The sequence below is a fragment of the Acinonyx jubatus genome, chromosome A2 (genome assembly GCF_027475565.1).
Source record: "Acinonyx jubatus isolate Ajub_Pintada_27869175 chromosome A2, VMU_Ajub_asm_v1.0, whole genome shotgun sequence".
Classification (NCBI taxonomy): domain Eukaryota; kingdom Metazoa; phylum Chordata; class Mammalia; order Carnivora; family Felidae; genus Acinonyx; species Acinonyx jubatus.
Genome location: NC_069383.1, coordinates 11650861 through 11666716, shown reverse-complemented (window position 1 = coordinate 11666716; position 15856 = coordinate 11650861). Strand labels below are relative to the sequence as shown.

Genomic DNA, 15856 nt, shown 5'->3' with positions numbered 1-15856 from the left:
GAGTGAGTTGAGGTTGGTGCCTTGAAGTTTCCAGAGTTAATGTTTGCCACCATTCTTCGGGGGTCTCCTCCCTGTAGTTAGAGTCAGAGCCAAGCTTTCAAAAGAAAAAGCAGATGAACAGACAAAAAAGAAAGCCCATTTTTTCCCCTTCTTCTGTTATGATAGTGAAATAGAAAAGTGGAAAGAAGAAAAAACTCCACTCATTGTACTATTCCTGTCATTTACCAAGTTTCTGAATATGATCATACAGTGATTAGTTGCAAGCAGGAGAGGAGAAGTCGGGCTAATGTAAGCAGAAAACACAGGCACTAAATAGCTCACAAAATCTCCAGAATCAGGCGGAGAGTTGACCGCATCATGAAAAATGGTTAAAAAAAATCATTCTGCAGACTGGTCCTTTGTAGACATCCCACGGTCTTCCCTGGACCCAGACAGAGATATCCCTAGTGTGCTGTTAATCACAGCTGATTCTAGAAACTGGATTTGCTTTGCCTCAAGTGCCGGCCTCAGAACATTTAATTCTGGGCAGTTCCTCCCTTTTTTGATTGCAAATCCTTGTCCCAAATCTGGCACGAAAGCACCTGAGTGACAGAGCCTGGGTGTTCTTGCTGCAAGGGATGCTGGGAACATTTTAGCCTCTTTTCAGGGTGGATACCCCAAACACAGAAGGAAGGTTCAGATGCTGGTTTAAAAAAAATCATGACAGATAATTGCTTACATTTCACACCTTTGACAGCCCCAAATCAACGTATTTCCTTCTTCCCATGTTTAGTCCATTCTTCCTCTAGAATGTCAAAGTCCTGCGTGGATAGTCTGCTACCTGTGTACTAATGTGAAAAAATAGGACACCATAAACATAGCCTGTAAACAATGGTAAGGGAAAGGATGTGGAAGAAGAAAATTGGTCAAAAATACAAATGCGCTCAGCAACAGCAAGGAGGGGCATATGTGAAGATGCTGTGCCCCATTTGTGTAACTGGTGTGTGGTCCCAGTGTGACTTTTGTCCACCTCCCATCCCATGATCCCTCCCTTCTGCCAGCTTCAGAACTTGTTTCTGTCCTTCACCCAAAGGGTCATCCAGATCTTCCTTCTGAGAAAGCAGAAATGTTGAGAGTGGGCCTTAGGTATGCGAGAACATAATATCATGTATCTCAGAGTCTATCTGTTAAATTTCCGGTTTTCTCTTCACTGCATAGATTATATTTTTTTCAGGGTGGCATTTTCTTAGCCAGCGCCAATCCATTAAATGCTAGCGGGCCACCTGGAGACTGCAGGCATTCCAATTTAGTAGATGCTTACGAAGAACATTCTGGACCCACAGGAGAGAGGAAAGAGCTGTCAGATGCAGGGCAACAAAAGAGGAAATGCTACACTAAAGCCATTAAGAGGAAACTCATTTTAAAAGTTGGGAACTGAAAAATATTTGAGAATAAAAATCTGATTCAGTATTGAGTAACCACAAATACATCCTTAAGGTTTGTCTGTAAAACAAGCCCTTTGGGAACATTTGCTTACCCAAGGTTGCCTTGTTTCTCTTGTGGACCCCAACATTTCATCTCTGTAGGCCTTTAGGATAATTGGTCACCGTGAATAGTGGCACTTAAATTAATGTGTGTAATCTGAGAACATCTCTGAACACACATATCTTTTAATCAAAAAAATCTTGATTTAGCTATTTGTGCATATAAAGGCAAATAAAGGATTTGGGTAGATTCTTAATCTTAAAATGATGCATTTAAGTGATTTTTGATATGACAGGCAACCATGAAAAATGCTCCTCTCAAACTTACCTTTTGGAACCTGGATGTGACTGCTCTGCTGTCTGGAAGAAACAGCACCAGATGCTGGTCATAGGTTAGAGCAGTTTCCTGGTCGTGATGCTGTTGATGTTTGGGGCTATATTATACTTTGCCATAGGAGACTGTCCAATGTCCAAACTTTGCCACAGGAGACTGTCCAATGTCCGTACTTTGTCTTAGGAGACTGTCCAATGTAGGGTTTTCAGTAGCATCCTTGGCCTCTACCCACTAGAAAACTAAATGTCCCCTGGAAGACAAAATTCCTCTTCGGTTAAGAGCCCCTGGGTTAGAGCATATATGACAAACACAAGCTGTTGTTTCTCAGTGGGAGACACCTGGACTCTTGAACAGATCATTCTGAGTAATATGTTACATGTTGAGACTTGTGAGTCCTCAAGCATTAGACCATTTCCTTATTTCCTTTTCTCAACAATACAAGTAAAATTGTGAGATCGAGTTCTTACAAGGCAAGACAGGAAGCACTTTTCACAAGTTAACTAATTTATTTTCAGTGTTACCCTTGGGGGAAAGCACTTTTATTAGTCCCTTTCCATAGCAGAGGCACTGGAAGCACAGAGAGGTTAAGAAACATCCTTAAGTCCATAGTGCTGGTGGGGACAAAGAGAAGATTTTGAAAATTGATTTTTCTAATTTTAATTTTAATGTTTTTTAAAAGTAGGCTCCATGCCCAGTGTGGATCCCAGTGAGGGGTTTGAACTCACGACCCTGAGATCCAGACCTGAGCTGAGATCGAGAGTCAGACGCTTAACCGACTGAGCCACCCAGGTGCTCTGAAAATTGATTTTTAAAACATATTACTTTCTTTTGTGCCTGGCAAAACTTTCCCAACAGTACCAAAGCATGTGTTACAAACTGTAAATCTCTTCACATGAGTGCAGTCTTCTCTAAAGGCAAACACAGTACATATTTGTGTATGTTTAGACCTTAAACCTAACTGGTAGTATTCCAGACAAGCTACTTTATGTCTTGCTTTCTTTCCTCTACAACATATCATGGAAACCGTTTTGTGGTTAACATGGAGGGAGCTGCCTCATTATTTTATACATTAAGATGATCAGCTTTTGGTAGAATTAAAAAACATTTCTCATATAAAATTACAAAATCCTACAGAAGAGGAGGAAATCTCATGCATACAGTGCTCAACGTCCAAATGATCGAATCATGGCCAGTCTTGTTTTATATATAGCCTCACCATTTCCCCTTCTCTCAATTATCCTGAAACGATTATTTCACTGTGCACTTCTAAGAGACAGAAATTGTTAAATTTATAACCGGAATACTATTACATTTAATTCAATTTAAAAATAATTCCTTAATATCATCAATTATCCGCTAAATGTTCCAATTACTACTTTTCTTTCAATTGCATCCTGATTTTTAAAAATATTCTTTGTACTTTGAAACATTAAAAAAAATTTTTTTTAAGGGGAGGGGGTGCCTGGGTGGCTCAGTTGGTTGAGCATCCGACTTCAGCTCAGGTCATGATCTCGTGGTTTATGAGTTTGAGCCCCGCGTTGGGCTCTGTGCTGACAGCTCAGAGCCTGGAGCCTGCTTTGGATTCTGTGTCTCCCCCTCTCTCTGCCCCTTCCCTGCTCATGCTCTGTCTCTCTCTCTCAATAATAAAAAACATTAAAAAATTTTTTTAAAATATTCTTTGTACTTCGTATTTGCTGGATCCAAGAGCAAACCAAATGGAAAGAAAACCAAATTAGAAGCAATTGAATCCCCTGACTGGATCACATTCTGTGGTCTGGTCTGTTGAGGCTCCGGACCACATGCTGGGTCCTTCTTACGAGATGACGCAAAGTAACCTCTGCTTTAGACTATTATCTTGTAGTCTATTAAATCTTTAAAAAATTAAGTTTTATGTTTATCTTCAATTTTACCATTTCTAGCACTTTTCACATCTTTGTGTGTATCCAGATTCTGCCTGGCGTCATGTTCCCTTTGCCTGAAAAACCTCCATGAACATTTTTTGGAGTGTGGATTTTCCGGCAATAAATTCTATTTTTTTTTCATTGCTTGTTTGTCTGGTGAACTCCTCTTTCTCCTTCATCTTTGGAAGATATTTTCTCTGGGTATAGAAATTTGACTTGACAATTTCTCTTTTTTTAGCAGCACTTTATAATTGTCACTCCATTGCCTTCCAGGCTGCATCTTTTTTGTTTTTGTTTTTGTTTTTGTTTTTTGTTTGTTTCTTTGTATCCTTTAAGATTTTATCTTAAGTAGCCTCTGCACCCAACTGGGGGCTCCAACTCACAACCCCTAGATCAAGAGCCACGTGCTTCACCACCCAGGCACCACGCAGGCACCCCCAGCGTGCATCGTTTAAAACATTTTTTTTCTTTATTTCTTTTTTATTTTAAATGTTTATTCATTTTTGAGAGAGAGGGGATAGAGGGGCAGAGAGAGGAGGAGACTGAGGATCTGAAGTGGGATAGGGGCTGACAGCAGCGAGCCCGATGCTGGGCTCAAACTCAGGAACCGCAAGATCATGACCTGAGCTGAAGTCGGACACTTAACTGACTGAGCCACCCAGGCTCCATAGTTTTAAAGAGAAGTTTTTTAATTCATATCTTTGTTTTTCTTCACCTGTCTGTTTTTCTCATTACTTCCAAGATTTTCACCTTTTTTCTTTAAAGCAGTTGGAATATGATATCTCTAGTTGTTTTTATTTGTTTGCTTGTTTTTCTAGTTATCCTCCTTACTGTTCTCTGAACTTATCTGTGCTTTGGTGGATTTCATTATTTATGGAAAGATCTCCTGTCATTATCTTTTCAGATATTTATTCTTTCTTATTTCTATTCTTCTGGGATTCCATTTGTGTATATGTTAGTTTGATTTGTACTGTCCTATGAGCAGTCATTTTACTGTTGGCCATCTATCCTAATGAAATGAACGCTCATTCTCACATGAAAACCTACATGTGAGTGTTTACAACAACTTTATTTATAATACCATCCAGAAACATTCTGGATGTCCTTCAGAATGTGGGTGATTAAGTAAAAGGTGTACGCATACACAATAGAATGCCCATCGACACTGAAAAGGAATGAATAATTGACAGATAAAACCCGGATGAATCTCCAGAGAATTATGCTGAGTGAAAAGCCAGTCATAGAAAGGATATACTATATGATTCCGTTTATATGTAATTCTTGAACTGCCAAAATTAAAGATATGGAGAACAGCTAGTGATTACCAGAGGTCCAGGAGAGGGTAAGAAGATGTAGGGGCTGCACAGAAGTGGGCGTGGCTATGAAAGGACCACATGGAGGATTCTTGTGCTGATGGAACATTCTGTCCCTTGACTACATCAATGCCGATATCTTGTGATATTATAATATCACCTCATATATCATATGATTATAATTTAATATTTATTTAATTCCATCCTGTTACATATTGTGTTATCTGATGGCAAGGCAGTATAGCTTTGCAGGGTATTACTTACCATGGGGGACACTGGGCAAAAGGATATTTATGTATTATTTCTTACAACAGCATGTATATCCACATGATCTTAAACTACAATGTCTAATTAAAAATAAAATTTCAATCCTTCCACAATGTACACACATATGAAATCATCACGTTGTGCACTTTAAATGTTTTGCAATTTTGTTTGTCAATTATGTGTTTATAAACCTGAAAAAAAGTTTGAAGAGGGTTAGAAGGTTCACCCTTCTGTGTTAAAGATCTTGGATGATCTTAATTCTTTTTATTTTTTTCAGTAGTTGCTAATACTTCCTTAATCGGTTTGTTTGTACATGTAGATTTTAAATCTGTCTATGTGAGGCTGTTAATTTTGGAGCTTAGATAATACCACGAGGATGTGCTAGAATGTCCACCGCACTGGCAATGCTCACAGAAGCCCGCTGGACTCTGCACATACATCAGGGGAGTGAAGCATATCTCTCCTGTCTCCAGAAGGAGATGTAGGGGCATCTGGAACCAAAAGGGCAGAATTGGTGCTTCCACCAGATTTACATGCAGCTCCAGTCACGGCTTTCTAGATTGGGGCCTTGAAGGCAAAAGTCTGGTTTGGGCTCCAGGAGCACATCATCCAAGCTCAGCAAGCTGGCTTCTCTGGCCTAAGGCTGTAACGAAGATGTGAGAGGCAGAGGGATGGAGGAGAGCCTTCCACAGGGAGAAGGGCAGCAGGGAGGCCCTGGCCTGTGCATTGGGAGTGGTGGCAGCCATTAGCATTGTCATGCAGGAAGCTCCTGGGGGGTTGGGTCAGCCTCCCCTGCCAATGCAGCTGCTGCCAAAGCTCATTAGGTCTGTGTGTGTGAGCTGTTGTTGAGCCCTTGTCAATGTCCTCCCAGTAGCGTCCCTCGCAATGGCAACTGGTCCCTGGTGACTGAGGAGTACTGGGGCCCGAGGAATTTGGGATGTCTCTTCACTATGGTCCATCCCTAGCTGGAGGGAGAGCTCTTGAGCAGCTTCAACCTAGAGGAAAGCAGACACATCTCGTTTGTCAGCACTGATTACCATCTGAGAGGCTTCCGCAGCCTGTGGGAGTGTGGCCTTAGCAGGGACAGAGACAGAGACAGAGACAGAGACAGAGACAGAAATGAAGTGACTTGTTAGGAACTTGGATCAGGGACATGAAACATGGCTGGTGAAATCTTCTCAAGTATTGTAGCAAATGTGGTAAAGTAGCTGTGCTTTGCAGGAACATGAGCCTTGGGTATAATTGTACAATAGGCTTCTCCATCCCAAAGCTTCGTCCTGACATAGAGAGAGACACTTAGGAAAGAAGCTCACAAGTATGGAGTCTTTTGTTAGGTACTGATAGTGACTAGCAGGTGGTGGTAATATTAATATGTTACATTTCCAGACAAGAAAAGATATATTATCAATTGCCTTATATCCTCTTATCTCAATTATTTCTGGAGAGTTTGATTCTCACAATATTATGATTTTCTTTTTTAGTAACAGATGAAGTTGTAAGGCAATTAAGGGCTTATTCAAAGACCCTTGACACTCAGAGAATGAACTGGAGGCAAGATTCAGGTGTCCTAATTCATCCCAGGGTTGGTTTTTCTGGCATTGGCCGTGGGGATTGCACTGTGGACACTTGCCGGATGGAGGGAATTATATTGTCATGAAAACACTGGTCTTAGCTACAGGGAACAAGAAGTAGCAAGAAGAGAAGAATTTACATGAGACCATAATAAAATATGTCACCAAGTGTGTGTCAGGTTTGCATATGTTTGAGAAACTGAGTTTCAAGGATTGGACTCTGATTAAGTGAAAAGTCAGGTTAACCAAATCAGGCTAGAAGAAGTTCACAGGACCACAAAGAGAATAAAGTAACTGTTCTTTCAGGAGACGAAACCAGTCTTGGAGATACCAGCCACCCAAGCCACCCAGGGATTCTCTGTTTCCATATGTCAGGATGATGCAAATATTCCTGCTCAGGATGGATGCTCTCAGTGCTGACATCAACCAACTCTTCGGTCACAAGTCAGAGAAATCTCTCTCTAAATGAGAGTGTCATTTCTGTGGACAGTTTGACTTGATGAAGGTATGGCCCTGAGTGATTTTGAGCAGCACGAAAGAAACATATCTGCAGGTTGTGGGACTTACCTTCGTGTGTTCTGCTTTTGCATTTGGGACTTTCATTAGTCCCACCCAAGATTGTTTAGCTCCCAACACACAAGGTCATGTAGGTTTCAGGGAAATGGACTAATTTCCTGTACTTAAGTTAAAAAAAAACCTACATAAGTGGCTAAAGTTGAACTTTCTAATTTGTTATATTAAGTTAGATAATATGTGTTGTATTGGGAATCTGAAAACTTGTTTTTTGTTTGCATATCTTTGTCATATAGAGAAAACATTTTGCTTCTATTCACTGCTTATGTTAATAACTCGATAATGGGAGAAGGCACCTGGAGGTACTTTAACTGGATCCGAGTCCTGTTTTAACAATGAGGAGTTGACATCTGCGTCCATGCCTCAGACACAATCTTCCCTATAATTTCAGTGTCATTCCTGATCCTTCCTCCATCTGTAGGGGTCTCAGTTTTTTGTTACGTGACCTATATTGAAGTTCACAATAAGGTCAAGTAATTTATGTTTTAAAAATTCCATTTAGAACAATTACATCCAACATAGGCACAAAAAGGATAATTTCCACACAAAAGGAATTAATACAGATGCTATTTCTATTTTCTTAATCTATCAGCTGTCCAAAAATGGACTCTGTCATTGTAGAAAGCAGACATATTTGGATATCAATTAATTAAATTTTAAAATCTTAAAAACAAAGGCAACAGACTTGAGAAATATATATGCTGTTTGATGAGTTGAAAGTCATTAGCTGATGTATCCATGAAAATTATTTAAGTATTAGCAGGACTGGGTGCAGGCTGGATCAGTGAGATTCAAAAGGAAGTTTTGTGCTTACCGGATGGAGGGTGATAACACAGTGGTGGTATTTTATCAGTGTGAATGAAGTCCAAGGGAGAGGGGAGGGATTCATAAATACAGAATGAAAGAAGAGGATTTGTTCTGTGGGGTGTAAGAAAGAAGAAAAAACTAAACATGATGTCCTGGGAGAGAGAGAATTGTAGTGTATTGCTTGAGATAAAGGAGCTTGGATGGTGTACAGGTTGTGGAGAGATGAGCTGAATCATTGGTGGGATATTTAGGAATCATTCATTAAGCTGTTGGAGAAGCATCTGGACTTTGCAGAGATGTCTAGGAGATCATCGTGGGCTTGAGTTGGAAGATCCTGAGTTGAAAACAATGATTATAGTTTTAGACGAGTCCTCCAAGGACGAGCTGTAGAAAGAAAAGCACACATTCTGTGCACATAATCTTGGAAGATTCTCACGGTAATGCAGCAGGAGAATTTAAAATACGTATCCAAGACTACAGACAAAAATGTTAGATGGGGAGAAAATCAGGACAGAAGAGCATCACAGAGTTGAGAGTGTGAAGGAACAAATAGTTCAATTATTTAAACAATAAAGAAGTAACGTAGAATAAATTCCATCAATCTGATGACTAGAAAGCCATGAGTTCCAGTCCTGAAACCAAGACTACATTGCATGTTAACTAAATTAATTAAAAAAAAAAAAAAGAAAGAAAGCTATGAGTGCCCTTCAAGAGGGCAATATCTATGGATTAGTGAAGATGGAAGCCAGATGTCCATGGCTTAAAGGATGAATGTTATGAGGAAATAAACCCTGCAATTAGACACCAATCATTTCAGAACTCTGGATGTGAAAGGAAGAGAGAATCAGAATGATAATTATGTAGCACAGAGTCTCTGCCCCAAAATTTTTAAAAAATTGTTTAATGTTTATTTATTTTTGAGACAGAGAGAGACAGAGCATGAGTGGAGGACGGTAGAGAGAGAGAGGGAGGGAGACACAGAATCCGAAGCAGGCTCCAGGCTCTGAGCTGTCAGCACAGAGTCCGACCCGGGGCTCGAACTCACGAGCTGTGAGATCATGACCTGAGCCGAAGTTGGACACCCAACCGACTGAGCCACCCAGGCTCCCCCAAAATTGGGTTTTTATAATGATGGAAAAGGAATTAACCAGAAGTAAGAGAAACTCTGGTTGGTAGAAAGGGGAATTAGAGCCCAAATGTGATCAATGTGAAATGAAAGGTCGACCAACTGTCCTCATTGACTGCTGGGCCCCTGCCTATCCAGTCACTACTGGACTGACCGTAGATCTTCCAAACATTTGAGTTCACCAATGATCCTTTCAGTTGGCCAAAATTTCCCACATTTTACAAATTAAGAAATATAAAGCTAAGAGAGGTCAGTAGCTTGCTCTAGCCTTCAGGAAGCAGAAGAGAACAGATTTAAGGCAAAAACTTTCGGGCTCTACAGGTCCCACTTTCTCTAGGATCCAACACTGTCAATCATTTGTCACAAGACAAGGGCTGTAGTAGAGAGCTGTGCGGGGTGGGCGAGAGGAGCAGAGTGAGTCATGGGCTGGCTTGATGTCCAGGCAGCTCGCACATGCAACAGGGGTACAGTGATGGAAATGACAATCTGTTTTGTGTCTGTGTCTTCTCCTTGAGCATTCGGGGCACAAGGAAGTATAATACTGCCCTTGAATTCCCAGCATCTGGCCAAGATGGCACTTAGAGATATTTGCCAAATTAATCAAAAACAAATGTCTACTTCCTATGCAGATCTGCTAAAGAGTCACCTAAAGTTAACAGATTTGTTTTCTCTCCCTCTTTTTATACTAGAAAGCTAAAGCAACCATTTCCATACTGTCCTTTTTACTGAGACCATACACAAGGGCCAGAGTTGTAGAAAAATAGGAAGAGTAAGTCAGAAGGAGTGGGAAACAAAGGGTAGCAAAATAAAAGGAAAGAATAAGATACAATGACCACTCTTCTCCTTCCAAAGACCAAAGACACCAAATTCTCAAAAGACCCATATTTTCCCACCTGGTAGATTTCAGTCTACTAAAGGTGTTGCTTCCTGTTTTGTCTGAAATCTTGGATAGGCCAGAAGAGGCGAGCACAGCACTTGTTACTCTGTTTCTCCAGCGTGGAGCTCCTGCTACAACTTATACTGATAAACAGAGAATTGCACTACTCCCAGGGAGAGGTTATGAAGTACTTTCCCCATAGTTATCCACACTTGCGCTTAAACATACTTGTAAGTTACACAACATTGCCCATTTGTATGTAAGAGTTTAAATGCCTAACTCAATCTTATATCTGGTAAGTCATGAAAACAGGTTTCATATTCAAGTTCTTTAATTCCAGATTTTTCCATGATGCCAGCCTTATTTGCAGTCTGTATCTGACTCTTCCAAATCTTTTTTCTTTGGTAATTTATTTATACATTTCATCATGTTTTGTGCACCAGATACATGTAGGGTTGTGCTTGAATGTTGACCCATGCTTACCATCATTGCTTATTTTACTTCCCATGGTCATCTACAGTTCTCACCTGCCCTGGAAACTTGGGTAAACTGGAGAGATATAGAACTTCCAGAATTGCACTGCTTTCTCTCCAAACTTTACTTGACTCCCTGAGACCACATCACATCCTTATGTTTCCCCTCTTATGTAGAGTAGATACAGGGGATCAAGTCTATCAACTTGGCCCATATCATTGAACATATCTAGCTATGGCATATCATTAGGATTGCATTCTTTTAAGAATAAGTTATTCTTATGGTTCTTTCATTCAACAGTTTCTGTTCTCTCTGACTCTCTGCAGACTAATAATCTTCACATTTTTTAATGGAAACAAATAACCAGACATGGGCGAGAGAGTTTATTCTCCTCGGCCTGTCCAGTGACTGGGACACACGGGTCTCCCTCTTTGTCCTCTTCTTGATCATGTACTTGGTGACAGTGCTGGGGAACTTCCTCATTGTCCTTCTGATCAGACTGGACAGCCGACTCCACACTCCCATGTACTTCTTTCTCACCAACCTCTCCCTTGTTGATGTCTCTTATGCCACAAGTATTGTTCCTCAGATGCTGGCACATTTTCTTGCAGAACATAAAGCAATCCCATTTGTGAGCTGTGCAGCCCAGTTATTTTTCTCCTTGGGCTTGGGTGGGATTGAGTTTGTTCTACTGGCAGTGATGGCCTACGACCGCTATGTGGCTGTGTGCGACCCTCTGCGATACTCGGTCATCATGCATGGAGGGCTCTGTACTAGGTTGGCCATCACATCCTGGGTCAGTGGTTCTCTCAACTCTCTCATGCAGACCATCATCACCTTTCAGCTGCCCATGTGCACAAACAAGTATATTGATCACATATCCTGTGAACTCCTAGCTGTGGTCAGACTGGCCTGTGTGGACACCTCCTCCAATGAGATCGCGATCATGGTTTCTAGCATTGTCTTGCTGATGACACCCTTCTGCCTGGTCCTCTTGTCCTACATCCAGATCATCTCCACCATCCTGAAGATCCAGTCCAGAGAGGGAAGAAAGAAAGCCTTCCACACCTGTGCGTCTCACCTCACAGTGGTCGTCCTGTGCTATGGCATGACCATTTTCACCTACATCCAGCCCCGCTCCAGTCCTTCTATCCTTCAGGAGAAGTTGATTTCTGTCTTCTATGCCATTTTGATGCCCGTGCTGAATCCCATGATTTATAGCATAAGGAATAAGGAGGTGAAGGGGGCCTGGCAGAAACTACTAGGGCAGTTATCTGAATTAACGTCAAAACTGGCAACTTGATGAATCCTGAGCATTAGCTAGAGAAAAGAGCTTTGCCTGTGAATTCTTTCACTTAACTAGATATGGCAGGCATCACCTGCATTGCCCTGGAAACCAGGAAGGGGATGCTGACACATGTACTGGTGATGCTGGGTAGGAGGCTGGAGGGTGGGTTGGGGTGTGGTCTGTGAGTGTATGTTTATGTCACAACATCATGTTCAGTGGAGTTAAGCACTGTGGTAATGGAACTTCCCACCCTTACTCAATCTCCATTCATATGTCCTGGCAGTAATGAACAAAAAGTACAGTTTGCTGTTTTGATGTGTCACACTGTTTGTAATTGTGGACCTATTCATGAATCTTACTTTGGACCATTGGTTCTTATTCATTCAAATTTTATATAAAGTTATTGTGTTTTCATTGGTAACAAGAGCATTTTCACATTTAAGACTCAAATTACTGAGCAGCATTTGTATCTACATTCAGTAATTGTGTGAGTTGTTGTTCTGAAGAGAGAGATGCTCTCAAGGCTGTTCAGATGGCTTTGTGCTGGACCTGCTACATGTGCTCACAGCATCTCGTCTGCCTGATGAAGGTACCTCAGTGGAGGAGCATCAACTGAAGGTCTTGTTTTGCAATGATAGGAATATAACTAAAGGTATTTAGATGAGGCTACTACTGGCCAAGGATACGCCACATTTGGGGCACCACCTAATACAGTTAGAGAAGAGTTTAACTACATATACGAGGGTGCCATTTAAATGTTAAAACCATCCCATTTCTGAAATAAGTATTAACTCTCTTCCTAGACTTTAAGCATAGAATTAGCACACAAAATTTGAGATAATGTATAAATATAAAAGATGTAGTCAATCTTAGAAAGGACAGATTCCTCAGCCAAAGCCAATGAAAGATAAGAGAACTTTATATGCATTCGTTGAATCCAGATACCTGTGCAGTGTTTTCCTCTAGTCTGTGTTTTGAACACTTTCTCCCATTCCTCCTCCCCCACACGGCAGGACCCCTAGTTGGTCTTCGTAAACTAATGAGGTGGAATAGTCAAGGAGAGTAAGACTTTGGGGTGAGTCCAGAAGTCTTCCTATATGAAAGGACAAGAAATGTTCCTTGTTTAGATGAGGAAAGTGAGTACAAGTTACTGAAATGATAACAACCCAAACAGAGGGCAACCAGTGAAAAATACAGAGCTTGACAAGAGCACAGAGTTCAAAAATTCCCTGGAGCCGTGCTTGCAGGACAGAGAAGATGAGGAAATGGTGAGGATGAAGCAGGCATGTGAAGAAGGTTCAGATCACAGAGGGCATTGAATGCCATATTATATTTTAGATTTACTCAATAGCAATGTAGAGCTGGCAAATATTTTTAAGCAGGGATATGACCTGATAAAATTTACATTTTAGAATTATTGCCATGGCAATGATTCAGTGGAAGAAGAGCTTAGAGGCCAGGGGACCAGCTGGCTGACCTCTCTAGCAGTACTATTGAGACATTAGAGGAATCTGAATGAAGGAGAAAAGTAAAGCCAAGTTACATGATTTAAAAGAGATTTTAGAGAGACATTACATCTTCTCCCAGATTGCAATTCCTACATGGACCTCATACCTCCTCTAAAATGTCATTATCTTGGTCTATTATGTAAACCATGGAGTAAAGTGTAACATTTACCACCATGGGCAGCCCTATATAAAATAGTAGGAAAAGAGTTGAAGGAGAAGAAAATTAGTCAAAAATACGAATATACACATGACACGCAAAGGAGGAAGGTATGTGGAGATGCTGTATCCAGATGCTGAAATGTTCGGGATGCTTCACTGTCCACCGCAGGATCCCTGCGCCTTCCCTCTGCCTCCATGCCTTTGCTGTCCCTCCCCCCCACCTTCAAGGGCAGCACACAGGTGACTTCTCTGAATCTGCCTTTCTGCTTCCAGACTCATGGTGGTTCCTCAGCTCAGCTGAGTCAGCTCATAAGTGGTCTTTATATAAATATATATAAATATATGTAATATAATATATATAATATATTCAGAGCATTTCATCCTAAAGCAGCAGAATACATATTCTTTTTGAGTGCACATGGAACATTCTCCACAATAGATCACATACTGGGTCATAGATCAGGCCTCAACAAGTATAAAAAGACTGAGATCATACCATGCATATTTTCAGACCACAGTGTTATGAAACTTGAAGTCAACCATAAGAAAAAATTTGGAAAGGCCACAAATATGTGGAGGTTAAAGAACATCCTACTAAAGAATGAATGGGTCAACCAGGAAATTAAAGAAGAAATTAAAAAATATATGGAAGCAAGTGAAAGTGAAAACACAACAGTCCAAAACCTTTGGATGCGGCAAAGGCGGTAAGAAGATGGAAGTATATAGCAACACAAGCCTACCTCAAGAAGCCAGAAAAGTCTTAAATACCCACTCTCACCTTACACTTAAAGGAGCTAGAAAAGGAACATCAAATAAAATCTAACACCAGCAGAGGAAGGGAAATTACAAAGATTAGAACAGAAATAAATGATATAGAAAAAACAAACAAACAAAAAACAGTAGAAAAGATCAGTAAAACTAAGAGCTGGTTCTTTGAATGAATTAATAAAATTTTTCTAAAAATATTTTATTTCTAAGTAATCTCCACACCCAATGTGGGCTCATAATCACAACCCTGAGGTCAAGAGCTGCATGCTTCACTGACTGAGCCAGCCAGGTGCCCCACCAATAATAAGACTGATAACTCCCTAGCCGGACTTATCAAAAAGAAAAGAGAAAGAACCCAAATAAATAAAATCACAAATGAAAGAGCAGAGATCATAACCAACATCATGGAAATACAAACAATTATAAGAAAATGTTATGAAAAATTATATGCCAACGAACTAGGCAATCTGGAAGAAATGGATACATTCCTAGAAACATACAAACTACCAAAACTGAAACAAGAAGAAATACAAAATTTGAATAGACTGATAACCAGTAAAGAAATTGAATCAGTAACCGAAAATCTCCCAACAAACAAAAGTCCAGGTCCAGATGACTTCCCAGGGGAATTTTACTAGACATTTAAAGAATAGTTGGGTCACGTGGGTGGCTGAGTTGGGTAAGCATCCAACTCTTGATTTTGTCTCAGGTAGTGATCCCAGGGTCGTGGGATCAGGCTCTGCCTCAGGCTCTATGCTGAGCGTGGAGCCTGCTTGAGATTCTCTCTCTCTCTCTTTCTCTCCCTCTGTCCCTCTCCCCTGTTGTCTCTAAAATAAAAAAAAAAAAACAACACACACACAAAACAGAGTTAATACCTATTCTTCTTACACTGTTCCAAAAAATAGAAATGGAAGGAAAACTTCCAAATTTGTTCTATAAGGTCAGCATTACCTTAATTCAAAAAAACCAAATGAAGACCCCACTGAAGAAGAGAATTACAGGCCTTATCCCTGATGAACATGGATGCAAAAATTCTCAATAAGACACTAGCAAATCAAGGGGCGCCTGGGTGCCTCAGTCAGTTAAGCGTCTGACTTCGGCTCAGGTCATGATGTCAGGGTTGGTGGGTTCGAGTCCTGAGTTGGGCTCTGTGCTGACAGCTGAGAGCCTGGAGCCTGCTTCAGATTCTGTCTCCGTCTCTCTGCCTCTGCCCTGCTCGTGCTCTCTCTCTCAAATATAAAAATAAAAAATTAAAAAAAGATACTAGCAAATCAAATCCAATAGTACATTAAAAGATTTATTCACCACGATCCAGTGGGATTTACTCCTAGGCTGTAGGGCTGGTTCAGTATTCACAAATCAATCAACATGATATACCACATTAATAAAAGAAAGGATAAGAACCACATGATCCCATCGATAGATGC

The 15856-nt window shown here is 40.7% G+C and overlaps 1 protein-coding gene across 2 annotated transcripts; it reads left to right on the top strand.

Annotated features, from left to right (window-relative positions):
• The first annotated feature begins 695 nt into the window (after positions 1 to 695).
• LOC106980749 (olfactory receptor-like protein OLF3) lies at positions 696 to 15237 on the top strand. Of its 2 annotated transcripts, XM_053217947.1 has the most exons (3): positions 696 to 1855; positions 2477 to 2586; positions 7156 to 15237. In XM_053217947.1, the coding sequence occupies exon 3, from the start codon at positions 11056 to 11058 to the stop codon at positions 12007 to 12009; it is 954 nt and encodes a 317-aa protein (XP_053073922.1). In that variant the 5' UTR covers positions 696 to 1855; positions 2477 to 2586; positions 7156 to 11055; the 3' UTR covers positions 12010 to 15237. The 2 variants fall into 2 exon arrangements, with proteins under 2 accessions (XP_053073922.1, XP_053073921.1); XM_053217946.1 differs by having other exon boundaries at positions 696 to 2586.
• The last annotated feature ends 619 nt before the right edge of the window (positions 15238 to 15856 follow it).